A 19,365-nucleotide genomic window follows, 5' to 3' on the forward strand; every position below is an offset into this window, starting at 1 on the left:
TTTCAGATTCGAAAAATTATCCTTAAAAATTTTCTATTTCGGAAATAGTCTAGTGTCTATTTTTTTTTTTTTGAAAATTTAGCAAAATATTCGTAGAATTATCGGAGACTATCATAGAGGAAGATAGTTGTAGACGGGGCACAAAGTCTCAAACTGTACGCAGTAATGGCGTCTTGCATAGTTGATGATAGTTAAACTTGAAACTTGAGCACTATGCGTCGACTCTTGTCACCCTTAGAGTTTTCGCTTCCAAATATCCCCAACATCGAGAACGACAACGATGCGAGATTGCGCTTCGACAGTTTCAAGGGGACACGTTGTTCGAAACTAGTTGGGCAAAGTTTGAAAGCATGTAATTACGCGCGATCTATAATGATAAACGAAAAAAAAGCTCTGGCTTTTTAATCTTAATTGCTATAATCCGAAGGGAATTAATATTCTAGGCGAAAGAAAAATTAGAAACTGTTCTACATTCTATCGCGCATAAAAAAAGTGAAAGTTTGGTGAAGGTTCTTCTAAATCATATTTCTCGTGTATCCTTGGATCACTATAACACGTAACGGTAGAATAGAATTCTATTTATTGGAATGAAATCTTTATTTAATGTACAATTATATGGTCTTGCGTTAATTGAATTCGTTTATCCGAACGTGACTTCTTCTTATTATTTGAATGGAAAATAATAAATGAGAAAATCGGTAAAAATTTCTCTTTTAAGTTAAAAGAAATATTTGCACGTAACCCTTTATTTATTTATTTCTTTTTTTCTTAAATTTCTTTCATCAAACATGTTACATTTTATTATTTTTTACGAATATCATAAATGATAGGAAATATATAATATCACTCTGATGATAAGATCATATGTATATCTCTCTTAAATAAACTTCTTTAGATAAACTTCACGAATGATACGAATTACGAATCCTCCAATAACTAACTATCCACGTAGAATAAAATAAAATACTTTTCTCGTCTCCTTTAACTAAATCCCAATACAACTCGATATCTTGAAAATGGACCACCCTCTCGAAGCATTGTTCCTCCCTCGAGTAATTTACTTATTAAATTTTCGGCTGACCTTTGGCATTCCCTCGGGGAGGATGCCAGAGACGTTTACTTTGACGGAAATATGCCAAGCGTTGCAATCCTTAAGACAGTGTTGGAGATACGTAAAAGGGGTAAACGTATCCCTTCACCCTCTTTCCTCCAGTCTTAACTCGCCCTCTTTTTCCTTCTTTTTTTGTTTCGTTTACGCGAGAAACCACCACGACTTCCGGGCACAATGAAAAATTTTTACAGAGGCGCGAGCGTGTGTGTGTAACTCGCCAAGGTAAGGTTGGATCGGCCGTGTAATCGGTAATCACTGATCTCGCGAGATAAAACGATTAATAAGCGGTGTTCCAGCTGCCGATGACTAATGTTACATCATGCCCGAACAACAATGATACGGTAGTTTCTAGTATGAAATGGTTAAGAGAAACACGAGGCAGACGGATGAACAACGTTTTACTGCGATCGTTTCGGGGGAGAGAGTGTTTCATGTTATGGTGGAGATCTTTTTAGATAAAAGACGAGTGAAAAATTGATAATTGAGAATTGATGTGATTTTGCAATTTTGCATTGCGCGCTCATTGTATTCGGATATATGAATACAGGATATATTTCGAATTTAGATATTTAGCAAGCAGGTTCGAATGTCAGAAAATTATAAATTGATCGAAAGGAATTAAGGGAGAGAAGCATGGAGATCTTTTTAGATGGGAACGTGTGAAAAATTGGTGATTGAGATTTTCTTCTTGCATTGTGCATTACACATTGGAATAATAGAAAATTATAAATTAGAGTCTGTCTATGTTTTTCTTTTTTTAAAAACAAAATAATCGATACCAGGAGAGAAACGTTTTTTGGAAGGGAAGGGACGAGATGATGATAGGGTTTCTGAAAAAGAGACGACAATGCCAATAATCAGCCAAGTGGTTCGACCGATTCCAATAGCTTTATCCTTGAAAACGAGCAGCTTCCTCGTGCTTCCTTCTCCTATTCCTACCCCACGCGTTCTATACTGAATTATACGTAGCTATCTCGTCTGGATCCCTTCACATTTATGCTCGAGAGAGTACAATTTGTGACAGCCTCTTCGCCAAGGGATCTTTCAGATTCGGAAAATCTGCCTTATTGTTGAGTCGAGCCTTTCTCGGCTCGGGGAAGAGTTAAACGTTTCTCTAATGATAATAATCCACATTATATTCCTTTATTAAATATCACCAAAAAAAAAAATAAAAAAAGATCAATTCAATTTTTCCATTCATCGTATCACATTCTTCTCTGCAAACAATTTCACTCTACGACCAACTTACAACTTTGGAAAACGTTTGCACTTCGACTCGTTCTCAACTTCCTCTTCACACCCTTCTCTTCGAATATCCCCGCAAATTTCGACGGTCCGAACGTCAAATATTTGCTCGGTCGCATGTTATCCGCAAAAATTTCTTGCGCAATTTTGTCCCTCGATTAACGCCTCGACAAGAAGAGAAACAGAGAGAGAGAGAGAGACGAATTGCGCAAGAGGAAACGCGCCACCAAGACTCGTTACACGGAGGACTCGCCTCGTGATATCCGCCGCCATTTATCAGTATCGATACCTCGAATACCGGCCGACGTGACTTCATCCCGCCGCGGCGTTTAACGAGGGAAAGGCGATCACATTTCATCTCATTAGTCGGGTGGCATGGTTACATCAATTTATAACTAACACGACGATGGATAGTGGATACTCGGCTCGTCCACTTATGTTGGCCGGGTTAATTAGCGCCGCGTTTCCATTTCTTTGCCCGCGTGAAAGCCGCGCTCTAAATGGACGTGGAGCGCAATAAATCGCGCGATTTTCAAATAATTTTCGCCTCGACATCCTTCCGACGATTTAAAGCTTCTTAACGTAATCGTGGATAATTCTTCTTATTGATAATTGAAAAGAATCAGAGACGAAACGGAGTTTTTGGAGAAGTTTTTAATTTCAATTTTATTTTTCACGTTGCATTAATTACGCATGTCACCGTCTGATAAATAATCAACTCATTTTTCTTTCTTTCTCTCTAATTTTTTTTTTCATCTTTTTCAACGTTATAAAACGTATAATAATTTTCATTATAATATTATTAAATTGCTTAAAAGTTTCTGTAATTTAATTGAATTGTTGTGTATCGGAAACGAGTTACTGAATTACACGCCATAACACGTTCCCTCATATTTTACTACGAAGAAAATAATAATAATAATAATTGATAAATGTCTATATAAACGGGATAAAAGGTATAGAGAGAAAGTAGCATTTCTAAACTAATAGATTATCGAGATTTACGTTTTTTTTTTTATAATATTACATCGTAGCTTGTATTACTTTTACGTCTCATCTCGTTTCGATCGTGGAAACCTTTTAATTCTATTCACGGATAAATCGAACAGTGTATCAAAGTTTTATATATATATATATATTATTTCCTCGTTCCATTCGTTGGCCAGAAACGAACGTATCGCAACAATCTAGAATAGTCGTTGCGGGGAAAACGATTACAATGGAGCGAACAATCTGGATAGGAAATCGGCGAAACGTGCGCGGAGATTTCTTCTCGATGCTGGAACCTCGTGGATCGCATAGAAAAGATATATGGCAATAATGGTAAGGGCTCGTAACACAGCCGTACCTTGTGACCGACTTGCAGACACGATAAAATCTCTAGTTTTTCTCGTCGGATGTGATTAAGATTCCGAACGTATGTCTATCTTCTGTTTCGATTCTTAGAAGACTGCCTTTGTTTTTTTTTCCTCTCTCTCTCTCTCTCGATATATTTCTCTTTTTTGTATATATACATGTCTCTTACATAAGAATATTTTAACCTGATATTATAACTTTGTTAACGATTCAAGAAAGTAAAAATTAACACGCAGAAACGTGTATTTAATTATTCTTCGAGTTGATTGAACAAGTTTAATTTTAAGAATGGATTAAAAGAAGATAGAATTATTCTATTCTTCCATCTTGTTCTATTTATTTTGTAAGCAAAATTAAACTTTGCTTACAACTCGGGAAATTAAACTTCGATAACTTTTTTTCGCCGGGAAATTTTTCCTTCAATCCGTTAAAATTTATCCCTTAAATCTTCCATCCACTTTATCCCAACTTGAACGTTCGTCCGATCGAATTAAAAATTAAAATGGAATTAAAACGATAAGATTAAAAATTGATTAAACGATTATTCATCGATTCGTCCGGGGAAATTATTTATATCTGTGAAAGAAAAAAAAAAAAACAATATTTGGTTTGCCAAGTAAGTAAAAATAAGGGAACGGAGGCGATCACCGATCGTAAACATCAATTTTCATCGCTTTTGAATTTTAATCCACACATCCTATTATAACGATGATCATAATAATTTATGCGGCAATGATATAACTGCGTACGTGTACCGCACGACAATAATAAATGTGTTCTCTCGGTAATGATCAAATATTTATGAACGGTTACGATGATCGTTTACAATCATCCCGCCACGTCTCATCTTAATGTATAATACAATCTTTTCTTTCTTCTTCTTTTTTTCTTTCTTTTTTAACAACTCTCCGCGCGCGTTGCAAATTTAATAAAATCAATCCTTTCCCCGAAAATGAAGTGAGCGATATCCTTTAAAAGTGCACGAAGGAACGATCGATTTACGTAATTCTTGGATACAGGATTAATCGAGGTTTTAATTGGTTTTAATATCCGAGGCTCGCCCCGACGAATTATTATCGAGCAAGTTGAAAATTTATTTGTACTTGGGTCGAATTAAACCGATGTCACACGATGGATTTATATCGTAATTACATCGTATCGAGCCGGACGCGCCATTTTGGATGAAAATTACACGTGAATTCGAGTTGCATTATTTTTTTTTTTTTTGCACGTTCCTGCGTAATAATAATGGTTTCTCACAAAGAAATTGTTTGCGTATCTCGACTGAGATTACTGCGACGACGAGAGAATTGAACCCTTTTAATTTCGCGTTTATACATTCTTTTTGGCAAAAGAATTTCTCTCGATTTTATTTTATCGTGAGAGAAAATTTATATTTCTACAATTTTTGGGTGGTTTTAATTATTTTAGAAGAATTTTAAGATTAAAATATATTTGTTTTATCGTACAATAGAAGGGATGCATAGAGGAATTAGAAAAACAAAAGAGGATGTACGAGTTGATATGATGGACATGGTAATTAATTAAGATTAATACATATTTTTTTTTTTTTCTGTTCGAGATGCATTAAAAAGCAGAAGTAAAGAAGTTACATTAGACACGATTAGGTGACCTAGAATACCTGTAATAATGTTGACAATCCGCGTAAAAGGTAATCTACACGTGTCTTTAAATAACACGGCTTACTCACTCACAACGTGCCAAGACTTGCTGGAAAAGTAATTATACCATGATTATTTCCATTGAGCGATTCTTTCGTGGTCGTAATCATTCCGCAATTGTCATTAATTCGAATGGAAACCGTTTAACCGTTCAATTATCAACCGTGTGTACGTTGATAATTTTTATCATATTAATGAATTCTTCATTAGAAAGAGAATTGAATTTTTTGAAAACCACGCAAATTGACACTTGAAACTTTCATTCGAATGTAAATAGAAAACTAAACATTAAATTGTTGAATCTTCTCAAAGATTCTTTCTAATTAGTTCATTATTTCGCATGAAAACTATCTATGCATTAAGCAATTCGTATCGAATCAAAATTTGTATAAACATCCTTCTTTAGCCTATCCATGATAGTTCATAAATATCGCGAATAACATATTTTTTTTTCCCCCCTTTGAATGAATTTCAGACGAACATGCACGCGTCGTTTCCGTACGACGGTGGACGCAGTAGCGGCGGAGGCGGAGGAGGCGGAGGCGGAGGTGGAGGTGGAGGTGGCGGCGGGCGAGGCGTCGAATATGGCGCTGTCCGCCGTCCTGACGCCCTTCTACCACCCCCAGGCCTCGACCAAACCGACCTCGTTCTCCACAGCAGCCTCGTAGACGACCCCCAGGTGAGCGACGATGTACGTAATCGCAATCGTATTTTCTCTATTATCTCTGTCCTACAACTTGACACGAATGTGAAATGCTACAATATTTAGAAATTGCGATCGATTTCTTTTTTATTATGAATATATCTTCCTCTAAAAATTTATTCGTTGATTAAAGAATTAGAAGAAGAATTTAATATTTATTCGTAATTGTACATGTAAGAATAAAAAATTTGAATTATCAGATTTTGGAGGGAGAGAAATTCTTGAAGGGAATTAAATCCTGCTGATATCTTATTCTTATATAAAAATTATTAAGCGTTAAAGAGTAGATACTGGAGTGGAATTTCATTAATTTTATCGCGAAACCAATTTTATTCATAAGATTAAATTATTATTACTTTTCCTTTCGCGTGGAAGAATTAACTTTCATTAAAATGTATCTCGACAACTTTTTCCTTTTAATTCAAGATAAATTAGAATTTATACTTCTACTTATAAATATATATATATATATATATATACACTCTAATCTCTTCTTTAAATTCTTTCCAGAACACAAACGTGGACGATGGAGGGTTCATGAACGATCTCCCTCTCCTAAAAAGTAAGTAAATCTATCCTAATCGCTCGTAATAATCACGAAAAAAAAAAAGAGAAAAATATCGCTTTATAATCATCTCGAAGCGATTGATCTTTCAAGGTGAATCTTATTTCCATGATAATCGACTTCCTTCCGGTCTTGAACCTTCAAACCTGTTCCCCCACCGGTTTAAATGCTCATTATCAGACGCGCCGCTTAAATCGTTATCGTATATCGGCCTCGTCCATCTCGATCTCGAAAGGCGCCGTTTCCACTATTTTCCGAGCCCACGCTCCTCTGTTTCTTAACAGTGTTCTAAATACCAAATCGAATCGACAAATTTACGCGATAAGATACGAATGGAAAAAAAGGAATTACGTTTCGTATATATATATATATATATATATATATATATAAAAGCGTGGCGGGCATTATTCCCATTCGCGTGGAGAACGTGTCCGCCGCGCAAACCGGAAATATAAAATAGCCATGCCGGTAACTTGCCGCTTTTAATTAGAATTTATCTCCTCGAGTGTCGTATCGATTGCTTCTCCGTGAACGGATTGCGAATTTCAAAAGCAAAGATGGAGAGGTAAAGAAAAAAAAAAAGTAGATGGCCTTCGTCCTTCATCCGCCATTAATAGAATTTTAAAGATCCGTAATTGCGAGTAAAATGAAGCACAACCGGGGGAGGGAGGGAGGGGATATCACAAGGATTTTTAATCGTCGTTCGATATTCTACTGAGAGATTCTTGGCGTTGATTCGGATAGATAAATGGAAAAAAATTTATGAAGGTAGGCATTTAAATTTATACAAGTTTTTTCAGAAACCATTTTCTTCACATATAATGTTATAATTAAATATAATCTTAAGTAGAATCTTTACTCTTTGAAATTGAAAATTTTTAGAGATAGACAAGTATCTATATAATTACTATTCGATGATTCAATTATATTTTGAAATAAAAAATTGAAAAGTGGTAAGGTTATAATATAGTTTAAAAGATCAAGGAATGATCAATTTAATTTCGAAGAAATTCGTCGATGCGTCACTGTAGATTTCTCTAAGCGATAGATATTGTTAACTTGAAAGAAAAACCACAATCTTTCCTGTTACAAATCTCTCATGTTTCTCAATAATCCAAGCTAAAAAAAAAGAATAGTTGCTCATTCGCGGATTATTTAACCAATTTTTCTTCCTTATTTATATCTTGCATTATTCTCATCGTCTCGATTAAGGTAATCGCGATAAAAATCATCCACGAAGTAACTCATTTGATCGGGAAACAAAATTGCCAGATAATAAACCCAATTATCCCGCCACCCCAAACCCTCTCCTCTACTGAAATTCATTTTCCAATCCTCCCTCCCCCTCCTGTCAAAAAACGGATCGAGATAACATCGAACTAGGTAAAAGTCCACACGTCATCGGTTTAATTAAAAGTTTATCTTCGGAAACTCGTTTAATAAAATCGCCTAGCCGATAGTGGGTCGCACTTTCACGCCACCGATCTCGCTACCGATTCTCGGAACCGCGTATAAACCTACAGATAACCAATTTATACGAACGGCAGAATAGTTTCATTTGACTCGCGCGTATGTTTTTCCTATTCCAACTGTTCCGTTACGTTGCGCGCGAAGTTTTTCAACGATTTCATTTTCTCCATCGGAAACACAGAGACTGTGCCGCACCATTGCGTAACGATGAACCAGTTATCCGTTTGTCTCGAAGGGAGGAGGATGGATCTCGTGGATGGAATGATATTACGAGGAAAGTTGGACTTTCTTTGATTAAAATCTTCCATCTGACATTTCGAAACGTCGAGAACTTTCGAATTTTTCTTAAAAATAACATAGATCTATATTAAAGACGTACTTCGACATACTTTTCGAAGATAAAAGAATGCTAGATCGATAATCACATTGGACTTAAAGGAGACGACATAAATATCCAATTCCAAAATATTCGAAATATCAGAAATGTGAGACAGTCAAAATCTTACTACTTAATCTTAAAAATTTGATCGATCGCTCCTCCTCGAATGTTCATTCAAACAACATTCAAGCACAAGAACCCTCGATTCTTGATTTTTCCGAACGGACGATACAATGGCAAGAAGGGAGAGAGGGAGGGAAAAAAAAAAGGTGTTACCGGTTCACTCGGCCAGATACGTATAGGTTAGGCCAGGAGGTGTCGGAGGTGCGAAGGAGAAATAAAACTGGAGTGGAATTGGCCCGAGGCGGGTCGGATTTCGTTCATTGTCATTGTAATTTCTTGGCGGGGCGCAGTTTTCGGGGCGTTACACACCACGGGGGTATTACCTACAGATGGCTGTTTGTTCGAACGTCACCGTCGGTTATTATATGCCTTGTTACGCGCCCTCTCACGGCTTATATATTTGCCCAGTTTTCCCTTCCATCCCCTTCCATCCATTTCCACCCCGAGCCGCCATTGTCCCTTTGTTTCGAACCATGTATTTCGACATTGTATCGTCGAATTTAGAAAGGTGTATCCGAGAGGCGCGTGTTCACTTTAACGGGCGCGACTTCTTTTCTTCCTCCTCTTGTATGCGAGATCTTAATAGAGAGAGGATAGTTTTTTAACCTTTCTCCGTCCAAGATTTTTAAATCCGTAAGAGAAATTTTTTTGTTTCTCAAGAAAAATTTTTAATTATCGTATCGTAATTATGGAAAATTCGAATTTCGATCCGTGTCGAAATGAAAAAATCGCATCTCCACCTACGTAAAATTATAAAAATTGTTCGTCACACGTTGAAATATAGAGCCGATTGGCGAGAGCAGCGACAAATACATACAACATACGACGACATAACATACGCGTTCCGTTTCTCGGAAGCCGGTTATACAATTACTTGCAGCTTACCTTGGCTCCTTCGTCACTCCTCGACGTGCTCCAGTTTACCAGTTTAACGTTTCTCCAAGGTATATGAACGAAATGGATTTTTCTCGGAACTTGGAACTGTAAAAAAAAATTGAAAATTTTAAGATTGAAAACTTTGCCTCGCCTTTGATTTGAGAAAATTGAAAAAAATATCGAAGAAATTGGGAAATAATATTTTTTTGATAAAAGGAATAATATGTGTGTTATTATAATCGAAGAAAAAATAAAATAAAATAAAATAAAATTCATTTTCAGAAATCGAAAAAATTATGTATGGAACATTTGGCGAGTGTAACTACAGGTCGTAGATAACTAGTTGGAAAATCACATTAAACTACGAGTTCACGTTACAAGGTATAATCTGGCATCTGTTGACATCTATTTCAACCGCTATTTCGTGTAATCCGTTCCTCTTTCCACGAGTGAAAAAAAAATCTTACAAGACCAAATAAACGTATATCATAAAAGTTAATATTTTTCAGATCCATTTCTATCTAAAAAAAAGAAAAAACCTAAATTTCTGTATTAAAAATAAATTTCGTACAAATATTTCAACTCGTCGAAATGATTCTTTAATTATTTCCGAAACAAAAAAAAAAAAGAGGAAAATATTCAAGAAATCCTAAGAACGTAGGATTCAAAAACAGGGTAATTTTCTACTTGCCAAACAGGCGCGAAGAGAAAAAGAGATTGGTAAGCGGCGCGTAAGGAGATGAAACGAGTTTTTGCGGTTAATCAATCGTCCTTCGTCAACGATGAGACCGTGTCGCGTTAGAAACAATTAATCATTCAAATGAGGCCAGCCGGGCGCAGGCATCTCTTTACCATGTTAATGATTTTTCTAATTTAACCGGTCAATGGTGTCCATGGTCAATTAACTTTCCTCCGCACGTTACGCGGAGGATTGCGCTCTTTTAAAATTACGTAAACGAAAAGGAGAAGGATGTTGGGTGTTGCCACCCGTGACAAGAGCTCGAATCTGAAAATTATGCGCACCTTTCCACGTCGATCGGTTTGACTTATGACCGGAACGGTAATTTACGGTTTTACGAAGGGAGCGTGTGTTTTTGGATGTATCGGACGAAAGTCGTCGTCTCGTTGCGTTTCATTAGGAGGGCATATTATGATAATATCTTCGTTTCAATCTTCGACACAACAAACCTGTTTCGTCCAACACGTGTAACACACAAAATCGTCTCGTTATCGTTTGTTAAAAATGAGATTATTCGTTTGCACGAATTTATTATTTATGTGAATTATGTCGTGTAAATTTTATTTTGTGTAAAGATATATTGATTCTTTTTTTTTTCTTTGATGAATAAATGTATGGAAAGGTATACAAATTTTTCTGAATAAAAAAAAAATATTCCGAAAATTTACTCGTAAATTCAACACTATATATTAACAGCAATTGATTTTTTTAATAATAATTTAAATTTTATGCATTTTTCACGCAGGTAGGATTTTATTTACCCTTTGGCGCCTGCAATTCCAACGATTCATTCATTCATTAATCGTTGCATATATCTGAATAATTCGGTTTTTTTTTACGCGCTTTTTTCTATAACGGAGTTCACATTTTATCTGCATACATTATCTTGGCGATTTAAGTATCGATATTAAAGGTGGAGAAAAAAAGAAAGAAAAAAAGGTGGTTACATCATCTACAACAGGAAACCTGTTTGAAATGAAACTATTTCTATGCATCTTTTTCTTATTTGATTACATTTCTAGCGGCTGTATTTTACATTAGATCGCCAATGCTGTATTTTACATTAGAAATTCGTGTCTCGTTATCCCAGCTGTGGCTTAGTTAAGCAATATTTCCCAGACCAATATTTCCCTTAAAAATAAAAAAAAAAGATCTCTTTTTATTTCCTCCAAGAATATATATACCACTAGAGAGCTTCGTATTAACGTTGAATTTTAAGCAGACATTTCTATCTATAAAAATTTCATTCATACCGTTTTGCTACATAAAGTTGGCCAAGGAATGAACATGTTACACCATAATCTTGATCTCCATTTATCTCATTTAAACCATTAAACCTCGAGATATGATCTTTCTCGTAAAAACTTTTGAATAGACTTATTCTATCACTATTTAATCAGATGATTTCACAAAGCATTTATCAAAGTGGCTAATTATCCCGACAAATTACACGATTAAAAAAATCCTGTAACATCAAGCTATTTCAATATCAATTAGTAAAATTTTTCTGTCGAGGAGTACGTTCAATACTTATCAAATATATCGATTTCAATCATATCACACAAAGATAGATATTTACTAAAAGTTTATTTCAAAACTCTTGTTGTTTCCTGTACTTTATTTGAAGCTATCTTAAAACATATTATATTTAAAAATTTTAGAATAAATAATAATTGAAACATCTATTTCAATTATTATTAAAGATTTGAAAAAATTCGAATATATTATCTTAATCATCTTTTACATTATTATTTTACAACTTAGAATCTAGAATCAGTGCAATATTCCATAAAATATATATATACTCCATATAGTAAATTTAATTTCCTTTAGAGAGTATTTTAAACAAGAGATTATCTCTGAAATTCGTCATTGTATTTTGCAATACAAATTTTATTATATAATACCTTCTAATCTATCTCGTCTACTCGAGAATATTTTCCTCTCTACAACGTGAATCATTTTCAAATACTCACGTCGAAAGCCTGCATCATACTTGATCCCATCTCTGATCGAGGATATTCTCGAACGTGGCCGCTAAATCGATTTCTAATCGAAAGTCTCCTCTCGAGGAGCGGCGGATAAGTGCCTTTTTCTCGTTGTCCCCCTTCTCTCCCCTCCCCTCCCCCTCCTTTCGATTCGAAAGGATCGGGTTTTGGACGGAGGGTGGCCCACCATCTTTGTTCAAGGGCAGCCAACCTCCCAGAATTCATGGCCTAATGAAATTAACGAGGACCAGTGGCGCGTTGCCCCCGGGCCAGGTGGATCCCTGCCTCGCTCACGAGACACCCCCGGAGTGCCAGGGTCGAAAAGTCACACCCCGGCCCCTCGGTGGTAACCAATCAAGGTCGAAGAAATAAGTGAACTCGTTTCTACGAGGCGATTGGTTAAGTTTCCGGGACGTTGATTGCCCAGGAAATTGTGCGTGCGCGGGACACACTGCACGTGGCGAACTTGGAGGCTCAAGGCTATTCTCACTTTTGCAAATTAACACCTTTTACCGGAAAACTTGCGCGCGTGCAAGGTTTTTATTCGTGTTTTTTTTTTTTTTCCCTTAGATTGGAGATGCTAGGATACTTTTTTTTAACATCTCGATCGAAGGAAGAGGATGAATTAATAATTTCGTGAATCTTGAACGTCTTTTTTTCTTTTGTTTGATATTTAGAAGAGTTGAAGCGTTGCTCTCGACGATTCTTTTATAGGAAAAATATTTAACGCGATAGAATGGATGTGGATATTATTTGTAATTATAGATGCAGGAAAAACTATACTTATATATAATTAAAATCGAAGTTGTTTTTCTTACATAATTAATTTGATATTAAAGAAGTTAATACGAGTGTACGTGATATTTAATCGAATCTTTATATCGTATAAAATATTCTACACGTTCTACTTCGCAGAAAGTTGCCGTTTAATAATCCTAATGATATCCTAATGATATATAAGCGGCATATTGGAAAATTATTTATTGCCTCCAGGCGAGGGGAATTAAGATTAAAAATTTGATGAAATACCTATCAAATTCAACCCCATTTCTTCTTCGAGTTAACGTAACGAGAACGAGATTAATCTCGATCGATTTTTCCCATTGTGATTTAAAACTTTTTAAAAATTGCCCGCAATCAATCACAAACTCATAAATTACTATCCTATTTGAGCCAAGTCACGGAATGTGTCGATAATTTTTCATCGTGCGCGAAGAAACATAAGAGGAACGAGGCTGGGAAAGGAAGAAACTTAATACGCGATCCCATATTCGAAAAACGAGGCATGGCAAAGGTAAATGCGCGTAATAGAAACTTTATTCGAATGATTATTCAAACGCACGCTTATTTCGACATTGATCGATAATCGGCCGTGCAACAAATTGTGAAACAAAAACACGGAAGAACAAATGATCGGCTCGCGAGACCAATTAAAACATCACGTTACCATCCACTGAGCGAGCCCGCAACACTCGTGAAAGATTATCTAAAAGTTGTGATGGAATGGCGAACGATGAGAGAGATCATAAGGTATATATCTGTCGACCAAATGCGTGATAAGTTTCACGTCCATTTACGTAATACGTTGAAATTCAGCCTTGAGCGGTGAACGATCTTTGACGAACCGATTGATCCATGGATCCGCGAAATTTATCATAAACGTGACACAAATGAATATATATATATATATAGAATAATGAATGTATAGAAAAATTATTATTGGTAAGATTTCGTTGATTATTATTAAAAGAGGAATTAAAAAGGATGAGTAAACGAAACCTTCGAATTTAATGTGGATAAATTTTAATAAAAAAAAAAAAGAATATATTATTTTTTGTAACATTCTTCCTTTTTAAATGAATATGTATCTTATATATAATTTTCTGAAAAAAGTACTCCGTATTTATTTCTCATCCATTGATTCTTTTTTTCAGTCTTATTTCTGGATAATTATCGTTTATCACAATTATTTTTTATTATCATTTATGCAATATAATTAATATATAAAGAGAACGCTTCGAGGAAAAAGTGTATCAATCCGGATCGTGTATACGATTTATTACACGATAAAATCTCGAGACACCGGTAATTATCATTAATGAGATCGAAAATGAAGCACAAATTGGAAAAAAATTAATTCCACTTTTGATTTCTCTTTCTTCCCTAAATATATACTTTCGTACGTGAAACAACCCGTGTTAAAAATACCTCAGGTTGGACGAAACTAATCGAGGTCTCAAAATAGTATGCGCATAATTCCACAAATCGCATTCATCCTTTTGAAAGCAGCCACAGCTTATGAAATATAATACACGTATATAAATGCACTAATACGAGCGAAGCCGAAAGGAGAAGAAAAAGAAAACCTCTCTCTGCGAATTCGTTTCGTAACACGGGCGAAAAATTTGATCGAGGTGATATCCAGAAAAACGGGATTGTTATCGAAATATCGAATCGATTCGTATTAACTGGCTCACAGTGTCTTAATTACAAAGCAACGAAACCGCACGCATCGATTAATTTAAGGTTCGCGCTAGCTTTTAATTTATCAATACACCTGTGCAATAATCGCGTTACATAATCGGCCTATTAATCACAAATCATACCGGCCGTATATCGTATCATTAAAATCATAGGCATCCACCTCATAGAAATGATCTCTCTAAATATCCCCGGGGCTATAGATAATAGAGAATCGTTGTTAAGTTTTTTTTTCGTCGTATGGGCGACGATTGATAAATCGACGATGCGCCGTGGAGTTAATCGCCTTTCCTCGGATGACTTTTCACCGATGTGTGCGTGTGTGTATTACATTTATATTGAGTCATAACTTTTTTGCGGATCTTTTTAAGCTTTTTACTCGAACCTTCGGATGAAATAAACGAAAGTTTTATTCTTTTGAAGATCGGATACTCGAAATTTCGAAAGTTTTTCCTTAAAACTTTAAATTTTCTTAAAACTCGAGAACTTTGAGAGAGGAAAGAAGAAATATTTTTGCTCGGGGATATAATAATCTCGGTCGATCGAGTTTGTGCTTTAGACTTCAGATTTATTTTAATGGATGTCGAGAGAGATTTCGAAACTTTCAGATGTGTTTCAGATTTCGCAAAGAAATAATTTTCGATCCATTCTTATTTTCGATAGATTTATTCATCATCAATCTTGGTAGGCACTTTGGCAAGCCGTCATTTTTTTACTGGCACACCGTGTGTGTACGTATATATCAACGATTGATCGTATTTGTAATCGTTCCTTTTTTTTTTTTTTTCAATCTTTATCGTACTTTCTGAATAGAATTTTTATCATTCGGTAATTTTCATCGTCATCAATCATAGTTTGAAATTTAACAATTGTACGTGTTCACGTCAGAATGATTAATTTGATATAATCGTTATAGATAACCATGGGATAAGATCATTCTTACGGTTTCAATATGTTTGAAAAAGAGATATATCTCTCATTTATTGAATATTGGTAATACGTTCTTCTGATATTTTAATTTTGTTCTTCGATGTAGGTATTAGACTTGAAGAAGATCGTTTCGCTACTTTGTAATCTTTGTGAAAGTTTGAGTTTAATGAATTTTAAAAATTCGATTTATAATTTTTATCGTAACAATATGCATAATATTATTTTTAAGTTCAAAAAAAGAGAAGATTCTAAGAGACACATAAAATTCAAGTAACTGTAATTATCTAAATATTTAACTCCTTTGGGACAAATTTTTCTTTTAAAAGTTAACAGAATAAAACGTAAGAGTTCGGTCATTGTTCAAATATTTTACTTAAAAAAACGTTCGAGTATTCTCTTCACGACGATAATCCAACTAACTAAAAAAATAATATTTCTGGCTAACATTCAAATTAAGCTCCATTATCCCGCCAATAAGTTCTACGAAACGCATTCACCATCGTAACCAACGTGTGCACGGCTATATTCCCGGCAAATTACCGAAGATTTGCCTTCTGTCCCGCCAAAAGGATAGATATAAATGTTCTTTGTACAAGTGTGGGTCTCTTTTGCAACGTTTAACTGTCTCCAAGTTGCTTCATTGACGTCCAACGTGTTCCGCTCGTTGTGTTCTCCACCGTTTCCGTTGGAATGAAAATTGCACCCCTCGATCACGATCGTTATTAGCCATCGCGAGTAACAGCGCTACTGGCAATCTGCCGTTTCTCATGTGCTCGACAACGTACCATTTCTTCCTTATTATATAGATTTTACTTTTCGTTTATTGATATAAGAAAATATTTTTTTTTTCAATCGAAAAATCGCTAATTTATCTTTACTTCTCGATTAGCTTTATTTGGACAAAGTTAAATAATTAGATACGCGTGAATTTAGATGGGCAGAATTAAAAAGTTGTAATATAAATAAACCAAGTACTACGTTTATCTTAAGAATATAATGAATCGGTTCGTAACTTGATATCAAAATGTTTTCAAATGCAAAGGAAAAAAGAAAAACAGACAACATTGAAAAGAGGAATTACGCATAATATATATTACAGAATCGCATTCATGACGCTTAATTTTTTTCCCTTACACGAGGAAAACTTTTTCGAATCATGTTTGAACCTTGTTCGAATATTTAATTAGATATACAAATGATGAATGATGGCATGCTAGCCATGTATAATCGTATACGCGTTGATAACCTACGCTACATTGAAACGTACACGAACAAATTTTAAGATATGTTGTCAGAAATCTCTGACATATGTGTGTGTATGTAATGAAACTGAAAATGATAATGAAGAAGTATAAATGTCGTGGCTATGTAACTTTATCGATTTCTTGGAAACCTGTTTTATTGATTAAATACGCTTATTGATCGTATAAAATTAAAATATTTAAACGGAAATATAAAGTATGAATAACTCTTTGATTAAAAAACTGTCGAGAAATTAATAACTGTTTGATCATACTTAACTCGTAGTGCTAAAGTATGAATTAATATTGAATAATTTAGGCTCCCTTGTACAACAAATTATCGATTAATAATATTGAATTGATAATATAGAAATGCAATTTGAAAAGATAAAAAGGGGAAAAATTGAGATGAAAAATGAACGTACACGAAGGAAGCAATATTCCTAAAGATTGCAATATTCGAATTACATTTATTTTCATATTTTCAAAATATAACCAATCCTATAAGCAATAAAATTTTTAATAAAACGTTATTAAATTTCATTGATTCGCTCAGCATTGATTAAATTATTACCGAGTTTATTTTTGATGTTCGAATATATAGATAACAAATTTCAATGAAATAATTGATTTTAATAATGACGAAGAATTTTCAATAAAAAGAAAAAAAAATATCGTAATATTTTTTTGATCAAACATTCCTTCAATATTTTATTCCGATTATTCATTCGTATTGAAACGAAAGAGCCAAGTTTTCAACGAGGAGAAAATATCGCGAGATAACGATCAACAAGCTTCATGATCGAGAATCACGTGGCCCGTGTTATTATCAAACTGTTCCCTCGATAATGTTACTCTCCTATTGTAACTTTCCTAACATTATAATGATTGTATCGAACGTACAATCTCCGCCCACGATTTACCATTTGCCACAATCTACCTGTCAGATAGTTGTTCCGTGCTCGAGATCCACCAGACGTCAAACGGAAAGAAGTTTTATTCAGTCTCCCGATCAAACAGCAGCGAACGATTTATCGCTGTTCCAGGGCTTAATTGACTACCCACGCTTCGGAAATACAGCCGATACCATTTCAGTGTGTCTCTGACAAACGATCGTTGCTTGTTTTAACGAAGTGAAAAATATTGAAAAACTTGTTGCGAAATTAATGAGAGTTTAATCATGATCGAATCAATCTGTATTCTCGTTCTTATTTTTATTTCTCTCTAATCTTCTAAAAGCGAAAATTGATCTTTTCTTACATTTAAATAAAAATATATTTTATAATTAATTAATGGGATATTTGCAATTTTAATAACTCTTAGAGAAGCGTACATTGTTACGTACCAATATAAGGTAAAAATTTTCTATTCTTTTTATCTTTGCTTCCATTCATCATCATTAAAATTATTCGATATCCCTTTCGAAAAATTTCTAAAGAAAATACTTTGATTAATCGTTCGTCGATTTAAAAAATAATTAAGTTTCCTTAACCTTTATCACAATCAGCTTCCATTGCCACATAATTATACCACGAACGATCATTTAATAACCAACGTATAATGTCTATTATTATATTATGAGCACCGTAATTAACATAAAACACCGGCTGTTTAACCCGTGCAACGTAGAGGCGAGTCGTTTTCACGGTTGTAGAAGTCGTGACCAAGGCTTTTGCCACTTTTGTTTCAACGGTACGTGGTAATATATCCACGTTGCCCGAGTGACAAATTATCTGGTGGCGACTTCCTAGACATTATCTCGGGTTAAAACAAGACGCGCCACCGATCCTTGGATACCGAGGCGTGGATGTGGATTACGTGCTTTCCATATCCAGGTTCCAGATGAAGAGAGCGCGAAGGATAATGAAAATCTCATTAATCGGTTAAGTTTCGAATCCGTACGAGTTTTAAAATACTCACCGATTACGTTTTCTTTTTTCTTTTTTTTTTTTTTGATTTATATTTGATCATCCTTGGTATTAAGTTTGAAGAAATTATGTTCTTGGTTAGTTGGAATGTTGTATGGGAATGGAAAGTTGCGAATTCCAGAAAAAAGAATAGAAAATAAAAATATAATACCTTTTTTTGCGATATCTTGATTTTCCCTCAAGCTGTATCTATCATTTAATTAGAGTAGAATAATTAGAAGATGTATGTAAATTTGAAAAAGTATTTATGGTCATGTACTTTTCTTTCACATGAAATATCAAGCACTCGATCTTTCAACAGTATCTCTCACGTTTAAAACTCGATAAAACAGTCACGTTAAATCCCCCCCGTTTTCACAATGATATTATTCTTGAATAAAACGCATATTTTACAAGCGTGTGTGACATAATGATACTATCTTAAATCACCATCTTAAATCGTGATTTCACAACGATGCAATAAATCAACGCAACGCAATTTTAAAAGTGAAAGAAAAAAATGGAAGAAGGAGAAAAACATAACGACAAAGAAAACGAGGGAAAAAAGA

At 34.7% G+C, this 19,365-nt stretch overlaps 2 protein-coding genes across 13 annotated transcripts in view; one reads left to right on the forward strand and one right to left on the reverse strand.

Moving 5' to 3' along the window:
• The window catches only part of LOC410893 (transcription factor AP-2-epsilon), a 224,257-nt gene that overhangs the window by 182,780 nt on the left and 22,112 nt on the right, over positions 1-19,365 (forward strand). For 8 of the 10 annotated variants that reach the window (XM_026439200.1, XM_026439201.1, XM_026439204.1 and 5 more), the window contains 2 exons: positions 5,870-6,085; positions 6,608-6,659. In XM_026439200.1, coding sequence (XP_026294985.1) covers positions 5,870-6,085; positions 6,608-6,659 — 268 coding nt within the window. The remainder of the gene's footprint in view (positions 1-5,869; positions 6,086-6,607; positions 6,660-19,365) is intronic. The other 2 variants (XM_026439197.1, XM_026439199.1) reach the window with 1 other exon arrangement.
• Positions 1-19,365, reverse strand: part of LOC408710 (KH domain-containing, RNA-binding, signal transduction-associated protein 2) — a 103,991-nt gene that overhangs the window by 54,056 nt on the left and 30,570 nt on the right. For all 3 annotated transcript variants that reach the window (XR_003304213.1, XR_003304212.1, XR_003304211.1), the window contains one exon: positions 9,520-9,615. The gene's annotated coding sequence lies outside the window, so the exon portion shown is untranslated. The remainder of the gene's footprint in view (positions 1-9,519; positions 9,616-19,365) is intronic.

The sequence above is a fragment of the Apis mellifera genome, linkage group LG2 (assembly GCF_003254395.2).
Source record: "Apis mellifera strain DH4 linkage group LG2, Amel_HAv3.1, whole genome shotgun sequence".
In the NCBI taxonomy this organism is placed as follows: Eukaryota; Metazoa; Arthropoda; class Insecta; order Hymenoptera; family Apidae; genus Apis; species Apis mellifera.